The sequence below is a fragment of the Pagrus major genome, chromosome 4 (genome assembly GCF_040436345.1).
Source record: "Pagrus major chromosome 4, Pma_NU_1.0".
NCBI lineage: Eukaryota > Metazoa > Chordata > Actinopteri > Spariformes > Sparidae > Pagrus > Pagrus major.
In genome coordinates, this window is record NC_133218.1 from 29394806 (window position 1) to 29415576 (window position 20771).

At 41.3% G+C, this 20771-nt stretch overlaps 1 protein-coding gene across 6 annotated transcripts in view; it reads right to left on the minus strand.

Moving 5' to 3' along the window:
* Nucleotides 1–208: 208 nt before the first annotated feature.
* Nucleotides 209–20771, minus strand: part of esrrga (estrogen-related receptor gamma a) — a 59746-nt gene continuing 39183 nt past the window's right edge. For all 6 annotated transcript variants that reach the window (XM_073464630.1, XM_073464629.1, XM_073464633.1 and 3 more), the window contains 3 exons: nt 5818–5924; nt 5566–5728; nt 209–453 (listed from right to left, as the gene is read on the minus strand). In XM_073464630.1, the coding sequence (XP_073320731.1) occupies nt 209–453; nt 5566–5728; nt 5818–5924 (515 nt within the window). The remainder of the gene's footprint in view (nt 454–5565; nt 5729–5817; nt 5925–20771) is intronic.

Here is a 20771-nt window from a genome sequence, read left to right on the forward strand (position 1 = left end):
GGGGTTCAGGTAAGAGGTTTAGGTTATTTGTTTCTTCATAGGGTGATGTGTCAGCAGACATACTTCTTGGACATATTTCTGTGTGTGTGCGTGTGTGTCAGAGTGTGTGCGTGTAAAAGAGCAAGAGGTCATTCAAAGTGAGAGTTTGAGTTGAAGCTCAGGTGGGTCAGACTGGCGTCTGGCTGTCCTTCCGTCCATTCTCCCGTCCTCAGACCTTGGCTTCCAGCAGCTCCAGGAAGAGTTTGTGCATTGGGACTTTGCCGTCCTGCTTGATGCTGTAGAAGTGTTGCACGGCCTTGGTGGAGGTCTGGCGGAGCAGGGGGAGGGTCATGAGCAGCTTGCCCGCCCGGCGGGGATCCTCCTGGTGCTGGGAGGCCTCGTAGTCCTGCAGGGCCTCATGGAGCACATCCTGGAGCTTCTGCACTGCATCCACATCTTCAATGTGCATGGAGTCTGCAGGAGGAAGGAGGAAATATACATGACTGAAATTTAAATGTGAGCAAAAATATATTTGATCAGGTATTTGTAGCATCCACAGACATTGTTTCTTCTTGTATTCCTGTGTTCGGTCCACTACACTGGACATAAAGATTATATAAGTTATCTGCCTCATCTAAAATTTTATATGGTACATTTCAATAGAGGGAAAAAAGTGGGTTCCAGACATGAAGGCAGGCAGGTTCTGCAGTGTAGAAAGCTCCCACATCTCTCTCAGAAAATGTTTACAACAGTGTGTGTCATTGTCAGTCCCTGTGCCCCTCTATCTGCTGTGTTATTGCTCAGTGCTGCAAAGGGGAGAGGTGCTAAAGATTCAATCCAAAATCCAAACAGGCTCAACGCAGGGATGCTCCTGCAAGCAACAACTCAGGGAGGAATTTCCTTACAGATTTTTAAAAATATTAGGAAGAGTGAAATGCTTCTCTACATTTACATTTGCTATTAAACCAATGAGAAACGTCTGTGTTTTATATTGCATAGCAAAGAGAATTTTGCTAAATTTTGTAAACTTCAGAGGTATAATAATGAGTTAAACACTAGCACACACTTAAACTGCCTGTATACGTTTTAACATTGCTCTTTATGTAGATTTAAAACCTGCTATTTCTAGTGGAAACTAAATCCAGGAGTGAGGCTTTAAATGCAGGAGCTGCTCCTGTCTCTGTCTTTAAAGTGTGGATCTGTGGGTGTGATGAATGGACAGACAAAGAGACGGGTGGGTGGAGAAAAAAGAGATGGACTCGTAGAATGATGGAGAGACACAGAAACACCTGAGAGTCTATGCTAGTGTGTGTGTGTGTGTGCGCATAAGTATTTGTCCACACACACCTGTAATCTCTCTTTGAGCTGGCATGTAAGGTGTGTTTCAGCATATGTGGCAGTAAAAGGCTGAGAATGATAATGCTCCATATTGCCCCTTAGGGAGGCAAAGTCTTAATGTGAGCTGGCCTTTAGCTCCCAACCTCCGATCAATGTCTGCGATCAATGACTACATGCATGTTAAATAATAATCACAAGGCAACTATTGATAGGCCACCACACCCCAACACACACACTAAAGACACACACAAACCAGATGAGACCTATGAGTGGATGTGTACACATAAAAAATGTTAAGGTATTTCATGTTTGGACACACGCTCCCATGTGCACACGAAGTGTGAAGGCAAAAGCTGATGTATTTACTCTATATGAACTGCATGGAGCTCTAAAAAATACTCTATGTGTTTCCTGACATTTTATAGACCAATCATCAAATTAATTTGTCAAGAATATAACTGACAAAGAAAAGAATAATTTATATACATTTCTGAGCATTTGAATTTTTGTTAAATGTAATTGGTGAATTCAATTAAAACATTTTATATGTATATATGTACAAACACATTCTCACACCATCCACACTGAAGATGAACACAAGCACGTGTTCACACTGACAAACCTTGGCAAAGAAAGTATGAACTTAAACATGGTCAATGAAACATAAAAATGACACCCCACAGACAAAATGTGTGACCACAGCCACACATACACACGTAGAGGTGCACACTTTCACATACACAAACAAAATCAAATACACATTGTTGGATCTATAGAGTGTAATGCATGTATCAGTATGCAGGGCCAGACCAGTCAGAGGGTTGGATTCTATAGGGATCAATAGAAAACTCAGCTTCTGTCGGCTCTCAATTTCCGTTACTTTTTCCCAGTTTAAATACAAGTGGGTGCTCCACAATATTCTGAGGCAGGGGAGGAAACAATGTTGGATCATTATTTCCATTAACATACATCACATTATAATCTACACAACTGTTTTGCATGTCTCTAGTTCGGACAGTACAATTTTTCTTTAATTTTTGGCCAAATATTTAGCTTCCACCGATGGAGCGCCTCTTCTCAAATGAAGACACAATATAAAATGTGAACATAACAAACATAAACTGAATGTACACATTGAGTAATACTGTCAGTCATAAATTAACAAATTATCTCCTTCTGCTCTTTTTCTTATTCTTGGATTTCTCATACGTGGTTAGCTGGAGTACAGCCTGCAATTAACCAGAAGTTAAAATGAAGTTTAATGAGTTTCACATTGTTTTTGATTAATATCGTGTGTTTAGTATTTAAGCTGCTAGACATGGCCGCTGCCTGTGCTGTGACCCGCAGTACACTCTCAAGTAAAACAGCAGACGTTAATGAGCACGAGCACAAAAGGCTGTTAAAACACATGTGTTAACATGGAACTCACAATGCACACACTCACACACACGTACGTAAATGAATGCGCAGACACACACACAGACACAGACACACAGACACACAGACACACACACACACACACACACACACACACACACACACACACACACACACACACACACACACACACACACGTGCCTGCTGTTTCCCATGGCTAGTTTAGCCGTCTTTACATGTGGGGCACGTTTGCTAACATTTCTTAAGGCTTGGCTTCATTAATGCAGACGATTAGCATCCTGTGAATTAATTAGTGTCAGTGCCCTTCAAAATGCTAATGCTAGCATTCTGTTGTCTTGAAGAGCAGTTAGAGAGTCTGGGCAATGATACAAAGTTCTTATTTGGACATCAGCTGTTTGGATTTCATCAGTTAAAAGACTAAAGACTATTTCAAATGTGAATTTTCTCAATAGTGAGCTAAACCTTTGATGGATAATTACTCTCTGAATTTATCTGCATATTTTACTTATATACAATGTGACATTCCTGACATGTTACTCAATATTATAAAAAAAAAAACCCAATAATTTCAAATTTTTAAAAAGAAGTTCATAACACGTAGTTTATACACACCCGAGGGTAAGAAAGGCTGAGATTTACTGTAGTGAGCAAAATGGATAATTTAATATTCCACTGCTCTACTAACATTTGCTGTGTTAAAAATCATAGATGTTCCCTCTCCTCTCTGATCCCTTGTGAAAACCGTATTGCAAATTGCAATCATCAGAGGGCAATCTGAGGGGGAACTCCATCCCCCTTGTTAGCAAAATGACCAAAATGCATCCCCCTTGTTAACCTGCCATCCCTCTCCATCACCAAAGCATCTGTACATGGAGCGGACGCTCTACCAACTGAGCTACCAGTGCCCCTCGAATTATTACATTTTGACTGTGCTTTTGTATTTTACCTGGTGCAACATTTCTAGCCCAGGAATCTCACAGACTAAGTGCGTGAAATATAAATGACCGAAATGATGCTACTTAATCAAATCTGTGTATTGCGTAAAGCATCGTTATTCAACTCAAGCTGATACGCACATAGGCGTGAGACGAGAGGAGAGACAGCAGGAGCTGGAGAAAATCGAGAGCGAAAACAGGGCTTTTGAGCAAGAATGGAATCTTACATGTTCATTCTTCCCATGGGGAGTTCAAAATCAGTATGACTCACATCTGAGACTGTGGCAGTCATTAAAAGGAGCAATTTGAGAGACCACTTGAGTTTTAATGGTTTCTCTGAATCCTGCCATTCTGTCAGTTCATATTTTGTAGCGGGCATTGCGGAGAATTTGTTAAAAATTAACATCATATTGTCTTCCCATGTGAACTGTAAAAAAGGTTCGCATCGGTGACATGTTTGGCTGTCTAGTCTACACTGTGTGACTGCCCAGAAGCACAGTAACAATAGTAGTTGAACATGTTATTTAGAATTGCAATAGATTGTACGTGTGCACCTTACACATCTGTGTACATGAACCTTTTAGTTTTCTTATGACTTTGGACATTATTGTTCATTTATGGTTTTGAAATCTGATGCACCAAAGTTTAAATGGCTCTTCCTCTCTCTGCCAGACATATCAACCAGTCCTTAGAGGCAACAAGGACTATGTCACACCTGTTTGCAATTAGTTCATCATAACAGCAGAAGCAGCCAGCTTTCTCAACTTTCAGTCTGCCACATTTATAGTGCAACAGACATGCACACACACACACACACACACACACACACACACACACACACACACACACACACAGACACACACACACACACACACACACACACACACACACACTCACACACACACACACACACACACACACATAAACAGCCAGAGTCCAGAGATTGATTGTCATATATAGCCTCACAGGAAAACATGTCAATATTTTCTGTATGTGCATGACAGTATGTCAGTATGTGTGTAAGCAAACATCTTCCAATGGCTCATATTTAAGTACACAGTCATCTTATATCTTATATATATTATTATATGTGTTTACGTACGTATCAGAGAGATGAAGTTTGAGAAAAAGAGTGTGAACGTGTCGGTGTGTGCGTGTTGACGGCAGCAGAGTCAGAACAAAAGGCCCCTCCCTCCCTATTCAAAGCTCTCCCGTTGCATTCTCCCATTTAAACACATTGTATTGACAGCTCCCCCCTTGTAATTAAAGAGTACTGAAGAGCTGGCCTGCTTCCAAGACAAAGTTCAAAAGACGGGTCATGGGAGGAAGAAGGCGTGCGTGTGTGTGTGAGAGAGGGAATGTGTTCATGCGCGCCTGTGTCAGTCAGCTGTCGATGCAGCTGGACACATCAGAGAGGGGGCTTTATCGACAGACTTTGGGTTCTAATGATTTCACCTTATTTAACAGGCATCTGAAGAGACGACTATGCTAATTGTAAAAGGGATTGCCACTTTGTTTTGGGGGGTGGGAGGTGGGCTTCAGGTTGTGTGTATGCTTGTACGGTGCCTTTGTGTGTATATGCATGTGTAAAATGACTGTAGGTGTGTGTGACTATTAAAAGTATGATGAGACAACTGTGTGTGGCTTCAACACTGAAAGTTGGAGGTTTGAAAAAATGTCTGAGAGTGGAAGTATGCGTCGTATGTCGCAGTTGCATGTGTGTGTGTGTGTGTATGTGTGTGTGTGTGTGTGTGTGTGTGTGTGTTTGGATGCAGAGTATTGAAATGAGTCCTTTGATGGTTCAGTTTAAATGGGTCCCATGAGACTGGAGATTCCTGGGATTAACCCTTTTTCCACCAGACGTGTGCTCACAAAAACACAGACAAACATTAGCTGAGAGTGAAGGATTTCAAACCTGAGTTAGCCAAAGCGATGGCCTTGAGAGTGACAAATTCCTCCTTCTCTAGTTTCATAGTTTTGTATTTCTTGACCAGCTGAAGGATGGCGTTGTTCAGGTCCAGGAGTCCAGCTAGCTTTGACTGGTCCTCGTCCATGATGTAGTCCTCAGCGTACACCAACTGAAGAAAAACACACAGAGGTTGCAGATTAACGTGGATCTATACATTTCATGAGAGAAAGAAACAGACATGAAGGTAAAGACACTAACCTTGTCTTCAAATGACAGCGAGCGGTACACAACACGTAGGATCAGGATCTCCATCCATGCACTCTGCAGTAGACTCATCTGGTCTGCCAAGGACAGCGTAGAGAAACCTGGGGAAGAGTGACACGGAGAAGGAAGGGAAAAGAGAGGACTGGTAAATTAAAATGTTCACCCAGAAACAGTCCGCTGCTGTGCAGAAAGAAAAAACAGAAGATCTCATGAGATATTTTGAATTTGGAGAAATAAGGAAAAATATGGGCTGGCCTGTTTTTGTGAAGTGCTTTTATCGTTTTTAGTAAATCAGCATTTAAAAGTGGAACTAAGGAGGAACAAAGAGAATCAAAAGGAGAGAATGAAGCTTGTTTTGAAGTGAGAGGGTCAAGATCAGCACTCCTCCCTTCCCTCCCTGCCCACCCTCCATCCATCCAGTTGACCAGAGTCCTCCTCCTCCTCTTCTTCCTCATCCTCCTCTTCCTCTCTCCCCTGTGCCCAGGGCTGTTCTCTGGGGAAAGGCAGGCCTTATCTCCCCCTGACACAACCTCCATGGATCAATGCTGGCCATCGCTGCTGCACCGCTCAAACACACACACTAATTGCCGCCATGGCCTCAAAACTCCTGCTTTCTCCGGTGTCAATCCATGTCCTTCTATTTGCCTACGTCTATATCTGTCCGTCTCTCCAATCGCAATCCATGGCTTTTTTTATCTGTCAGTGTCTGTCTACGACTGACCATCTGTGTGCCTGATTCTGGCTTCACTTTGTTTCCCCATCCATCTTGATACTTCTCAGTCTGGATATCCTGCATGTTTGAATCTCTCTCTGTTTCTCAGTTTTGCTTGCTGCCTTCTGATTGTTTGGTCTGTTTTGGTGTCAGTGTATACTTTTTTCTACTTTCATTTCGTTTGTAATATTTTTTCGCTTCCATTTTTTATTTTTTTTTTACTGTATTTTGAAGACATCCTCACTTAAGTGCAGCAGACACTGGCTTGTTGTCTCTCTCTCTCTCTCTGTCTTCCTCTTTCTGCCTGTCTATCTCTTTAATGGAACACCTGCCCACTCACACCTTTCCTCACAGCTGTCCTCTCCTCACACACCTGTCCATTCACACCTGCCTATGTGTGTCTTTGTGTGTGTGCAAGCTTTCATAGGCATAGGCAAAGACAGTGGCCCATGTGAGCACACCTGTCAGACCTCACCGCAGCCCTCCAGTGTGTGTGTGTGTTTGTGTGTGTTTGAGAGGAGCATCCTGCCAGGAGAAGCAGGCAGATGAGAAGGAAGATATTTCTTCAACAACATCTGCTGCAGTGTGCCTCCTCTTGAGATGGTAGGTGTGTGACAGTTTGTGTGTGTTTGTGTGTGTATGCCTGTGCGTTTGGGGCTCTTATCTCACAGTGTGTTGATGGGTAATGGCAGGCGTCTCATTATGTCCAGGTTGCAGGCTATTGTTGTTTGTAATGTGCTCTAATTCATCCTATCTACAACTGTACAACAGCTCCACCACACACACACACACACACACACACACACACAAACACACACTCACACACACTGTATATATACAGTAGATAGACACTGTTGCACACACACATACACACACATACACCACAGTGAAGGGAGCAGTATCGTTGCCAACTGGCAGTGTCTTCTTCTACTTAATGAAATCATCAGAAGGGATTAGAGGTGAATTTCTTAAGGGGGTCTTCATGCACACACACACACACACACACACACACACACATACACATCTCACATCTCACATGTCTTTAGGGGGTCTTCAGGACTTCACCACTCATTGTGGGCAGGGGAAATAGGCACAGGCATTGCTAAAATTAACACACACACTTATTGAATCCGTTCAAACCCCGGGGTCAAGTGAAGAGAAGAATACATAAGTGAGGGGTTAATATCATTTAATGGTGTCACTGGTTGTGTGTTTAACTTGTTCCTGCATGTGTGTGTGTTTTCAGCGCTCTGGCATGGGGAGCAGTGTGGAGGGTTCAATCAATTCACACACACCCCTTTAGTGGAATTTGATCTGGGGGCACGCATGGCTCAAGAAGTGGCCACAAATACACACAAGGTAAAAAAGTGTCAACATCATCATCCACGTTTGCATGACGAGCTGTATGTTTGATTGGGGTTTGCACGTATCTCTCATCAACAACCATCTCCCTCCTAATTACATGCACACATGTTCACAAACACACACACACACACACACACACACACACACACACACACACACACACACACACGTAACACCAATAATTAAAACCTGTGTGATTAATTTATTGAGCTGAAAGTGCAGCTTTTCTTATTGAGGTACATCAATGATTTTTATCAGGATGTGGTTTGCGTGTGTGCAGGGTGTGTCTGTGTAGGTGAGTGTGGTGTGTGAAAGCATTTTGTGTGCTTCATGTGTATACTTATATGGTGCATCTGAACTACGACACAACTACACGTAACTGCACTGAGAGTGTGCTGACATGTGTTGTTTCATCAGCATGTTTGTCTGCATACATTCCCATACATATGTTTCCACGAGCCTCTGCATGTGCGTCTCCATCTGTGTGTATTTCTGTGTGTTTGTGTATGTGTATGCCTCCCCGACCCCCTCCCCTTCCCTCCTCACCAGCCTGTCTGCGCTGTTCAGCCATCCAATGCCTCTTATCTGTCTGATTAATAGGCGGCCAGCTTCAGGACAAATTAATTAACAGATAACGCCATCTCTCCCTTCTTCCCTTCCTCCCTTCCTCCCCTCCTTCTCATGAAGCGATCGATACAGCAGAAGAAAAGAAACATCAATGGGAATTTAGTGCTGATGATGGAGAGAGAGAGGTATTGATGGAGAGAGAGAGAGCACGAGAAAGAGTGGGATGGAGGAGGGAAGAAAGTAGAAGGGGGGAGAGGCGTTGGAAGGGAGATGGTGGTGGAGGTGGGAGGGGTGGAGACCTTTCTTTCATACCTGTGATTTCACTTGACAAAAGAAGGTTCCTTATTTGGCTCTAATTACATTTCCTTTCTGCCCATTGTTGATAAGCCATCTCGCACTATGTGTGGGAATATGAGTGCGTTTGTGTGTGTGTAGATGTTGTACAGCCTGTGGTGATGGTGGGCTGACCTGACTGTACAGTAATGTATCATGAAAAGAAAGTTCAAAGCTTTGCTTAAATATATTAACACAAACATCAGCAATGGTAGAAATGGAATATAAAATTCAGACTTATGTTTTCATTAGTGTATAATCACCTGGAAATAAGTATCATGTTTTGGTTACTTTAGACTGAGCCTTTAAAATCTACAGGGGAAGCAGGTCCTCTTAGAAAGAGTACGCCATGTTGCACCACCATGCTTCTACAGGAGCCCAGAATGAATAAACCAAACACTGGCCAGTTGCATTAAGAGAGAGGCTCTGCTGCCTCTCCTCTTCTGTGTGGTCCTTTTTCTATGATGTGACTGTATGTCTCCCCAGGTACAGCAAAGACAACTTAAATGAATATGATGCTGTGGATTTTAATCGTCTGATTAGGTAAGGAGAAAACAGTGTAATAAACAAATCTACGGAGAAGCAAAATGTTCATATAAAAAATAAAAGTTCAATGTTGTCCTTTTTCTCCCCCTACAATATCCGCCCATGGAAACTGAAGCAGTATTAATGATTAACATTTATGTTTAGATAAAAAACAGAAGTTAAATCAGGACACAAACCTGAACTCTAATCTTGTGTCAAAGTTTTGTATTTTGTGTGCCCACTCATCATCTCTCCACATAAAAATGTAGCTCTTCCTGGACCGGATCCTTTGCCGGTGAAAATAATTAGGGCAACATCTACACTATCTACTAATATATGTATATAACCTTATTTTTTAGGTGAAGAGGTCGGATTTTAATTTTGTTTGCGTGTGATCATAAGGAGTGGGGTGAGCCAAGGGATGCATCAGGTCAAAGTAATGACCCAAATTATGTATTTGTTTTCATGTTTTATTTTGGGTGTGTCTGCTTAAATATTAGGACACTCTATTGTTTCTATGAAGGTACAGAGAGCGAGCGAGTGTGTATAGGTATGTGTGTGTGTGCATGTGCCATACATTGGTCTGACAGAAAGAGGCTGCAGTGCACTCATGCAGACTTAACCTCTGCTGCTTGCTCTCATGCTCTCTTTCTTTTTTCTCTTCCCTTTGCTCTATCAGACACACACACACAGAAACACAAACACACACACAAACACACGTCGATTCCCCAGCCACCCTGCGGCCTGTTTGTCTGCCAAATGAGTCCTGACTGCACGTTTACACCCGAGACCGCACAACAGTCTGGCACAGACATACACACACACACATAGGATAGCCCTCTCTCATGCCCCAGTTGCTACACAGACACACACGAACACACATATCCAGGAGGCCTATATTTGTTTTCTTGTGGTTACAGGGCAAATGGGAACCAGTGAGATGCTTATGAGTACCTGTGCGCTTGTGTGTGTACACTTTGTGGTATTTGTGGAGCTATTTGTGTGTGTACTGTGAGTCTGTGTGCATTTGTATGAAAGTGCCTGTACATCTGCAATAACTGATGCATCAAAAAAGGTTACTGTTTATGTTTGTATTCATGTGAAAGCTGTGAAAATACTGATTTGGTCCCAGTTATTAACACACAACCAGTTATATCTGTCACTGTAGTGGTAAACAGGACTATTGACACACTGTATATGGGGATCCTATTTTAGAAAACCTTGAAAATTTGTTTTAAGAAAAAGGATTGATGAAGTGGAAGTAAATCATATCTGTAATAATTACATGATACGTATGTTATGCCTCACTGAATTTAATAATTTAAAATGATTTGATTTAGGGAGTCACATTGTGAGGGCTCACCTTTGTGCTGCAAATTAAATGTCTCGGTTTTACCAATGCCACAATCGTGATTTCAACATGGCCATGTCATGTCTTTTACTCCATAGAAAATATAAACATGCATTTCTCTTTTTTTTTTTTCATGTAGCCATCCATAATCAATGTTACCCCTGGGATAAGGGTGCGGGTAATGGGTCTGGATAAATGGAAATGTAATGAAATAAAATAAAATAAAAAATAAAAAAATTGATCACAAAAAAAGAAAAAGAAAATATAAACATGTATTTCTCAATATAAACATGTTAAATCCTCAATGTCTTTTATTTCCTGGTATCTACGGTGGTTCTTGTTATGTATCTGAAGCTAAAAGCTATTTTTGGAAACACACAAATGATTTCAAAAAGGTGTTCTCATTAACAACACCATTTTTTTGTTGTTGTATTGGCTCAATATAATTTTGTTTTGATCACAACTGAGAGTGTGTCTCCTGGTGAATGTGTGTGAACATGGCGAGGGTGATGCCAGCAGAGAAGCAGGTCAACTCAGTGTTGCTGGACAACATTTGATCTGAATGAGCCAATGACCAACTAAACCCCCAGTGTGAGGCTGGAGCTTGGACAAAAAGGGCAAATAGTATTTGGGCAGTCTGTCTGGCATTGTATCTATCTCATTGTACACCAGTTAAATTTATTTAAACATGAATTTTAATCTTTGCTTTTAATCAAAAATATTTATAATGTATTTTCTTTTACTGTTTGTGTAAAGCTGAATTAAAACATCTTACAAATATTACAGAATACATATGGTGGATGGTCCATTTGCACACTTGTAGCAGGTCTTGCACTCTTGGAGCACCTGCTTGCTTGGTTACAGTTGACACTGTGCTCTGTCCTATTTGATAATGGCCACAGGACACATTTAACAGGAAACTTTAGTCTGTCTCAACAATTTAACAGCAAAGGTTCACACACTTATCAAGAGTTATCGGTCTTGAAGCTGTAAGAATGAGGTTCACACATTGTCACAGAAATGTAACACAATACAGCAAAACTGAATTCACACTTAGCACAGTTATGGGAGCTGGACGTGTAGTTTAAGTGTGGCAAATCAAGTCAATTGCTCATGGTGTGCTAATGTTTCAGATGATGTGGTAACCAACAAGGTTACAACAGTGTAACAGTGTAGTAGACATCTAATAGACACCATATTAAAATTGTCAGAAAAAGAGAAGTAGATCAATTTCTTTAAAAACTGACAGACTTGTAGATGAAACAGCAATCTATCATTGTTGATAGATGAAGGAAAGGCTAAATTTTATCTTATCTTATCTTTCATTAATAGACGCCATCCATTTTGATGTAGTCTACCAAATCTCTTTGTTAGGTGTTTTAAAAGAGGTACTGATAACTGTGATGTAAACTGCTTTATGATCATCTTGTTGTTTATTGTAGGTGCGAGGAGAACAGTGGATTGTCCATGTGCAGCATGTACACGTATTGTGTTCTGCAGGGGACAGATTTAAGTCTACTGGCCCACTGAGATAGAGATTGCATTAGGACACGTGAAGTTTCCAACAGTTACCAGCACATCGCTGCCCTGCATGTGTGTGTGTGTGTGTGTTTTGTTCTGTATGCACACTGTGTTAGGCAGCTCCAGTGCTCTCTCCAACCACTTTCTGTACGTGTTTGTGTTTAAATTTGTGTTAGTGTGCACATTGTTGCATGCTGTGCAACGCAAGTGCTCCCTTGTGATGCTTTTTGAGTGTGTGTGTGTGTGTGTGTGTGTGTGTATGCACATCTCAAACTGTTTTGTACCATACGGCCAGACGCCGGCCCAAATGAACACGGACCCCCTGTGATGGCTTTGGCCAAGCTGAAACAACACACACACACAAGAGATACGCACACGACAAGCACGTTGGCAAATGCTGTCACACACACATGCACACACACGCACACACATCCACCAGCTGACCCAATTACACAGAGATGCGCAACGAAATGGAAACAAATCTACCCAGAGAACCAGCTAATTTAGAGGGGCTTAAAGACACACTAACACACAGGACACACACCCATTTACGGACAAATACATACATGTGTATTTGTCTGCAGTCACTTATAACTGCAGTGGGTGTATAAAGATTGAAGAGTGTGAGGCCACTGAATACGTGGTAATGTTACCTGACATCCCGAGTAACCATTGCTGTATTTTAAACCAAATAAACTGGGGGCAAATTCTCATGATTTGACCAGTAAGCCTCTGAAGACTGTGGAGGTGTTTCCATCACTCAATATCCTGTTGTTTGTATTACCCACCCAAGTTTGCAAAGAAAAGTCAAGTCACACTACTTTGCTGTAATAGAAAAGAAACAACAAAAAGAACTAAGAACCCTAACCCTCTTAATGTAACTTCAACTGAATGTTTTAAAAACCAGACACAAATTTTTTGTAGGGATGCACAATAATATTGCTGCATCATCTGTATCAGCCGATAAAGGCTTTACTTTAGGCTTTAATGCGCATGTAACGTGAACTGTTGAAAAAGTAGTTTCCTTATGTTTCCCAGTCTCTTCTCTATGCATGTATCTGCCAGAGGGCCATCACAATAAGAGTTGGTACAATGATTTGACTTGATGTTCTCTGTTATTAGGTGGCTGTAATTGTCGGTTGAAATCAGTTGGAAAATATCGATGTATCGGACTGGACCAATACTTATTGTTTGTTTAATTTTAAATCTAAAACAGTCTTGTTGAGAACAGACTAAGATAAGGGTTAGGTGCTGGTTAATCTTAGTTTATTGTTAAAATAACTGCCTGGTTGACTGTACAGCGTCTGCATTTGAGAGCAGTACTGCACACAAACACGCATCATCACCTTCACCTTCATCCCCTCTCATATTGTTGGCTAAAATATCTTTTCTCTCCCCTTACACCCTCCCCCTCTCCTTCCCCCACATTCCCCCTTTTTCTCCGGGCGGCCTCGGGGAGAGTAGAGCAGTCATAGGGTTGCAGTAGCCTCTAATCAGTGTGAACAGCCAGCTAATTACCAAACCCTCAGCCCTGGCTGACTGTTAATTGCATACATTAGACACCATCAGCAGCACTGCAAGATTAACACTTAAAATCTTCCCATTGCTGTAGTGGAGATGAGTGCATTGTGCGTGTGTCTATGTGTGTGTGTGAAAGAAAGAGTCAGGGAGAGAGGCAGAGGTGGAGAGAAGGGTTGTGTGCTGTATTCTCTGTGTGCACATGTGTGGCGCGTGCTGCCTCTGTGGTTGCGGGTGCTAATATTTAACACTTAATTAGACTCAAAATGGAGACGCGGCAACAAGGAGATGGTTGTCGAGTGTAATAGCTGTAGCCCTGGTGGGGGTTGCTTGGGTGGGGGCAGCCGGTCGTAGAGGGCAACCCCACGTCTCTGTGGAGACGACAGATGGAGTGACATTAAGAGCATTGCAGTGGAGGCATTTCAAATAATAAAATATCAATATTTACATTTTAATTACCCACTTCTAGCTCCACTAGGGCCGTGTCAAGGAGCGTGTGGGTGAATGTGTGTGTGTGGGCATGTGCCACAGTGAGCTCCTTTGGGGCCACATCTTCATGACTACATAGTCGAGATTACTACTCAAGTGACAATACTCTGCTCTGTACGACACTGTCTTGGTGAAAAAAACACTGTGGAATTGTTTACACAATTTCTGTTTTCCAACATAATTTTTTCTATATCTTCCTTTTTTTCATTTTTTCATTTTCTCTTGCTCAATCCAACCCCTTCCTCTCTTCCTCTAACTCTGCATCCTGTCTGTTCCTCCTTTGATACAATGCTGATGCAGGCAGGAATGACCACAGTGTGTGTGTGTGAGTGTGCGTGTGTGAGCATGTGTGCACATATCTGTCAGGGGAATTAACCATGTGTGCACAAAACTGAGAAGCTTATGAACCAACTCTGTCTCTCTTTCTGTCTCACAGACAGATAGCTGACAGACCAGAAGACATTGAGCTGAAAAATGTAAAAATGTGAGTTAAAGAATAAAAAGGACATAATGTGAATCTTTGTATGTCTGACTTATAGTTTTAAGTTTTATTTTGATGACGTTCTTTTGTCGCTAACCCGAAAGCGTCGTTAGGAAACACACTAAGACACTGATTGGACGTTACATCAAAATTCAAACCCCAGGGAAAGTCACCCCATGTCTGTAGAGACTCCATGAGACAGACAAAGAGTGACTCCCTCACAAGCCATCAGCGTTATCCAGTCATACGTTATTGCCAAGTATGTAGCCACAGTTTTAGCTTTGTTAGTTGGCAACACTTAAAAATGTTATCAGCATAGTTTGATCTATGTATCTATGTATCTATCTATCTATCTATCTATCTAGACTGTAATTAATTCATTTTCCCAGCTTGTTCAATTAACTGGGTTGTGACAGTCTATTGATCTCTTGGTGGATTAACTTTTCAGAACAATATCCTGCCATAACATCTTCTCCTGAAAAGACAAAATCCATAGTCCAAGCATCAGCAAATTGGCTGAGCTGCTGTTTAAACCACTGGGCAGGAGACACTTTCTGTTTTCAAAGATGATTACATAAAATTATTCGTTGTCAAATGGGTACCAATGTATAAAAATGACAAATAAGAATACTAAAGTTCAAAAGAGGTAACATTTTTGCTATAGTACCATTACTGTTTGAATACAAACTTGCTGATTGTGGCTTTTAAAACAAAACCCAATGGTCCCTGTCCAGGCCCGGTGTCTGTATATGAGATTATGAGGCCGTGTTGATTCTATCTTCCTAATCCCCCGTAGCTTCCCATAGAGAGAGGACCGCAGTAACTCCACAGGGATTAATTTACCATTCACAGATTAGAGATATGGTCTCCAATATCATCATCCAGGACAAGCATTGAGAGGAAGGGCTCAACAATGGAGCAATGAGGAGAGAGAGACACACATACACATACACAGACTGAAGGAAAGACAGAGATGAAAACGAATGCACACAGGGAGACAGCCTTCTCTCCTACAGCATCATGCCTTAATGTCCTAGCTCGAAGACAAGAACATTAGACCTCATTCCACCTCCTCATCTGGGCCTGAAAAAGCCTGGGCTGAAAATCTTAATTAATTGTCCAATAGTGCTGCGGGGTCATTATGCATTGCAATAAAGAAGCGTGTAATTATGAGATTTAACAGCCATTACCAAGGCCAGGAACTCATATGTCATCATCAGCAACCAAGCCAATGGTTTGGTACGGCTGTGTGTGTGGCTTGATGGACAGCACACACACATGCACAACACACACACTCGCATAATGTACATGTTGTTCATATAGGTATGCAGTGTTTAGATATATGTGAAACGTGTCTGCTCTCGTACAGGCAAACAAACAGTTGTAGCTATATAATGTGCACACAGATTAATATTGGAACACAAACTGAAAATGCATATGGGTGAGGACACACACAGAGGCCAACACACACGCACACACACACACGCACGCTCACAGTGGCACACATACCCATCAGTCTGACCCAGACAATAAGGCAGCCAGCTGTGATAGCAGCCTGCAGATGAAACATCCCATCAAGATTAAATAGACAAAAAAACACACACATTATTACTGCTGTGTGTGTGTGTGTGTGTGTGTGTGTACAGAGTGAGGCGCTGAGACCACAGACACGGTCCTCTGCCACATACCAGGTGGGAAGTGACACAGTGGTATGAGGATGGAGTGTTGTGTATGAACGCATGCACGCTATACAACGTGCATTATTGAAAAAGTGCTCAGGCAGTCTCAAAAGCAGGGAAATATCTTCAAATGGATATGAAGAGTGTGGCATGACGCATGGCCTAACACTGCAGTAATATATTCTGTCAAAATGTCTGCTTTAAGAAAGGCTGATTGCCTTGAGGAGTGGTGGTTATAGTTCTGATCATATGGCATCTTGTTAGAGTTTCTGTGCTGGAGGAACAGTATCCCTAAAAGTGTGTTCAGACTGAACACAAAGAAAATGTATGCCTAGCACTCTTGTAGTTGATAATTATTCATCCAGTGTACCCTCTTTACAAACTTTAGCCGTAGGTAGCTACTATAGCAATGTACACTCCAACCACAAGACAGGCTGTGTGTGTGTGCACCAAAACCCCAAGTAATATATTATTATGCTACCTCTGAAATTTGCCTCGTACGCACTAAGAGGTTAATTAATTGATTAATTTTTTGGCATTTTTGCCTTTATTGGACAGTGATAGTGGAGAAGGCAGACAAGAAATTTGGGTAGAGAGAGGCATGAAATGCAACAAACAGCCGCCAGCTGGAATCAAACTGGCAAAATTGCAGTTTTGATGCATGTGTTGTAACCACTTGGCTACCGAGGCGCTCCAGCGTGATTAATGTATTGCCAGCATTTTGAGGTGTATATGAGATTTAGGTACCTTAAATTAGACAAAAAGAACAACAAGCTAATGGATTGTTGCAATTAATTTAACAATTAAACAAATAGTTATTTTATATTCCCTTTCAACACTGTTGGACCACATACAGGTAAAGGGCAGTCCCCAACTGTTGCTTATCAGCAGGCGTTTTCCTCTGTATGTGCTGAGATGTGTCTGTCTTTGTGGGTTTTTTCCTCTACAATATATATATAAAATTTGCCTCTATGTGTGTGTTGTGCGCACAGACCATAAGTCGTCCCCAGCTGGCGACAGGCACGCTCCAATCCTATTTTCCCACCTGCTTATTCCCTGATGGAAAGGATGAATCCTCTGGACTGTTATTTAAGAACGATGGATGGAGGATGGGAGAGGAAGAGAGAGAGAAAGACAGAGAAATAGAGGGAGCTAGAAAAAAGGGGGGAGGTGGAAGAGGAAACAGGATGGCAGGAGGAGCATCAGGCAGGAGAGACACGTGAAAGAGGGAGAGATAAACAAAGCAGGAGTGAGGAATAAACAAAAAACACAGGAGAAGTATGAGGCGGGAAGAGAGAGAAGAGAGGAGAAGGAGGTGAGGAACAATGAAAGGGAGAGCTGAAGAAATGAAGAAACAATGGTAGGGAGGAAACAGAGACTGGGCAGAGTTAACAAGAAAAAAGAGAAAAGAAAAAGATAAAGGGAAGAAAAAGGACGATACAGACAGAAACAGTGAGGAAACATAGATACAGAGAATATGTGGAGAGAGAGAGAGAATAACTATTTCATGCCTGTCTGTGAACTTTGCATGAACCGACAGAAATAATGTGATACCATGACAAGCCTGTCCCTCCTTCCACTAGATTTGCTGCATGCATAGGTGTGTGATATGTGGGTGTGGATGTCTGTGAATCCCTGTATGTGTGTGTGAACTCTTTATATTGCTTTTGGTCTGTGTGTGTGTGTGTGTGTGTGTGTGTGTACATGTGTGCTCCAACAGATAGAATAGGATGATGATGATTTGAAATGGAGTTTGGCCTGTGCGTAATTATGATCATCTATCTTTATGCCCCGCCAGCATATCATATCATATCACATCACATCATCTCTCTCTCTCTGTCTCAGACGCGCACACACACACACACACACACACACACACACACACACACACACACACAAAAGCAAATTGAAAGTGGTAAAAGCTGACTGTTTGCTAGTGATGACTTAGATGATGATGGGCTCAGATGGTGCACTGATTTATTTGTTACTGCTCATCTGATGTCACGTATTATAAAACTGTGCACGTCTGCGTGTGTGTGCATTCGTGCACATTCACTGTGTATTAGAGCTGCTTTAGAAGTGGGTGTATGTGTATTTAGAAATGTATTTCTGTGTGATCACATGTACTTACGATGTATGTGTTTGTGTATGCATGCTTATGTATGCGGCCTCTCTCTTGTGTGTGTGTTTTGTGTGTGTGTGTGTGACAGACATTATTTGATGCAGATTAGTCAGTGTACTCAGATTGCAGGCTGTGTCTCAAAGGCTGATAGACAAATGAATTTGATTTGCTAATGTAATCAAACTAATAAGAAAAACAGCAATGGGCTGCTGAGTACAAATCTCACTACTTCAATATTTGTGTTTTTTCTCACTTTTACATCCATCTACAGAACAACTTTCATTACTTTTTTTTTAGCAATTAGAATCAAAATTATTAAAATTAAGTTTAATGAGAGGTTGTAATGCGAGGATGGTCAGAAACAAAAAACACATTTCCATCAGACAGCACTTTTAAATTAGTGTAATTCTTTAAGTATTTCATTCACGTTTCAGCGTTGAAATTCGTAAAAGTAATTTGACGTGATCATATTTTATTTATGCATGCCACTCCGCTTCCATAGGCTGCTGCCTCTTCTGTTTTTACATTTTTTTTATTCTGATATAGGGTGACAGCAACAGCAAGCAAGATGTGTGAAGCAAGTTGTGTGTGTCCGTATGATGTGTCAGGTTGCTCCACTCTCAAGGCATAAGGTGAGTGTCACCACCAAGGTGTGACCTGATAGAGGTAATACCAGTGTGTGTGTGTGTGTGAATATTTGTGTTGAGTGTGTGCGTGTGTGTGTTAAACAACGTGTGTTTTCAAAGCAGGCACCTAAAGCCGTGTGTGTTTGAGTGTCATCGCAGGCACATCGTCATGGAAACACTGTCAACATGCTGATGACAAAACAAACACAGGAGATCGGACAGACAGGAGAGTCAACACAGACTGAACGTGCCCTTAGAGACTGAATATGTAGGTGCATTTGTGCGTGATGACTTCTTTCACAAAACCAGCATCACAACACACACAAAGAAATGGATATTATAGCTTTATGTCTCTCTTTTCTAAATCTTACCGCAGATATTCAAAAGACCCAATCCCATAGGAGACCTGTAGTGACTACATCAGCATATTATACTATACTCATGCCTGTGCACTTATCCACAGAATCACTCTTAGTTTTGTTTAACAACATGTGGGTTCTTTTTTGTAAAATAAACTCATATTGCAGTGTTTGAGGGCTAAATTCTAGGTTAAATTTAGAAAACACTTTGTTGATTTGTATCCTAATAACATTCCTCCTTGTTTCCTAGATAAAAACAGATTAATTTTATCGCTAATTAAAACCAATAGATTTGTCTCACCTTATTAAAACCCAAAGCACTAGACTGACACAAACACAGGGACAGAGAGTGAACACAAGAAGTAAAGTAGATAAGAGAGAAGAAAAGCAATGCACAGAAAAAAGAAATGTTTTCCCTCCTCTGTTTTCTCATATTGATGACATGCTTCCAATGCCCACAGGCTTAATCCAATAGAGACAGCCCAACTTAATCCAAACATTAAGCTCAGATATCAAATATTCTTCTCCTAATTTGATTTCATCAATATTTGTTTTCATCTGCAAACAGGGGTATGTTTGTTTGTATGGGCTGCAAGAGGAAACCATGGTGGTGGTGGTGCGCTGGAAAATAAGATGTCTCTTATGCATGAATGTGGACAATGAAACAGACAAATGCACACACACACACACACACACACACACACACACACACACACACACACACACACTCACTCAAACAGAAGCAAACACATATATTGAAACTAAGAAATCAGCCTCTAAATGTGTTATGTAGCTCAGGGAAGAGCAGAAATGGAAATCAAACACGCCCAACAGAGCCCAGAGATAACAACCACTGGAAACACACGCATGAAAAATATGTACTTGGAGAGCACAAAAGAAAAAATTGACCAAAGCAATGAACTAAATCAAATTCTAATTCTAAATCTAAATCAGATCCTAATAAAGTCATATTTTATGAGTTGAGTCTTATTAGAATATGGAAAAGGTATGGAAACAGAAATGGAACAAAATAAGACTGAGTGCTTTCTTATCTTACAAAAGCTACCTTGTGTGTTTTATAATTTTTTAGCATGGGAACAAAATATGTTGCTTAAACATAAATGTTCACTTTAATTACTTCCTTCTTGCCCTACAGTATATGCTTCTGGCTACATAACTACATTTAGTCAACCTGCAGCAATTTTAATTCACACTTTTATGTGATTGTTTTTTAGAAAATGGATGCAAATATCCCTGGAAATTCTTTAAATCTTTTGCCATGAAATTAAACTTGTTCACC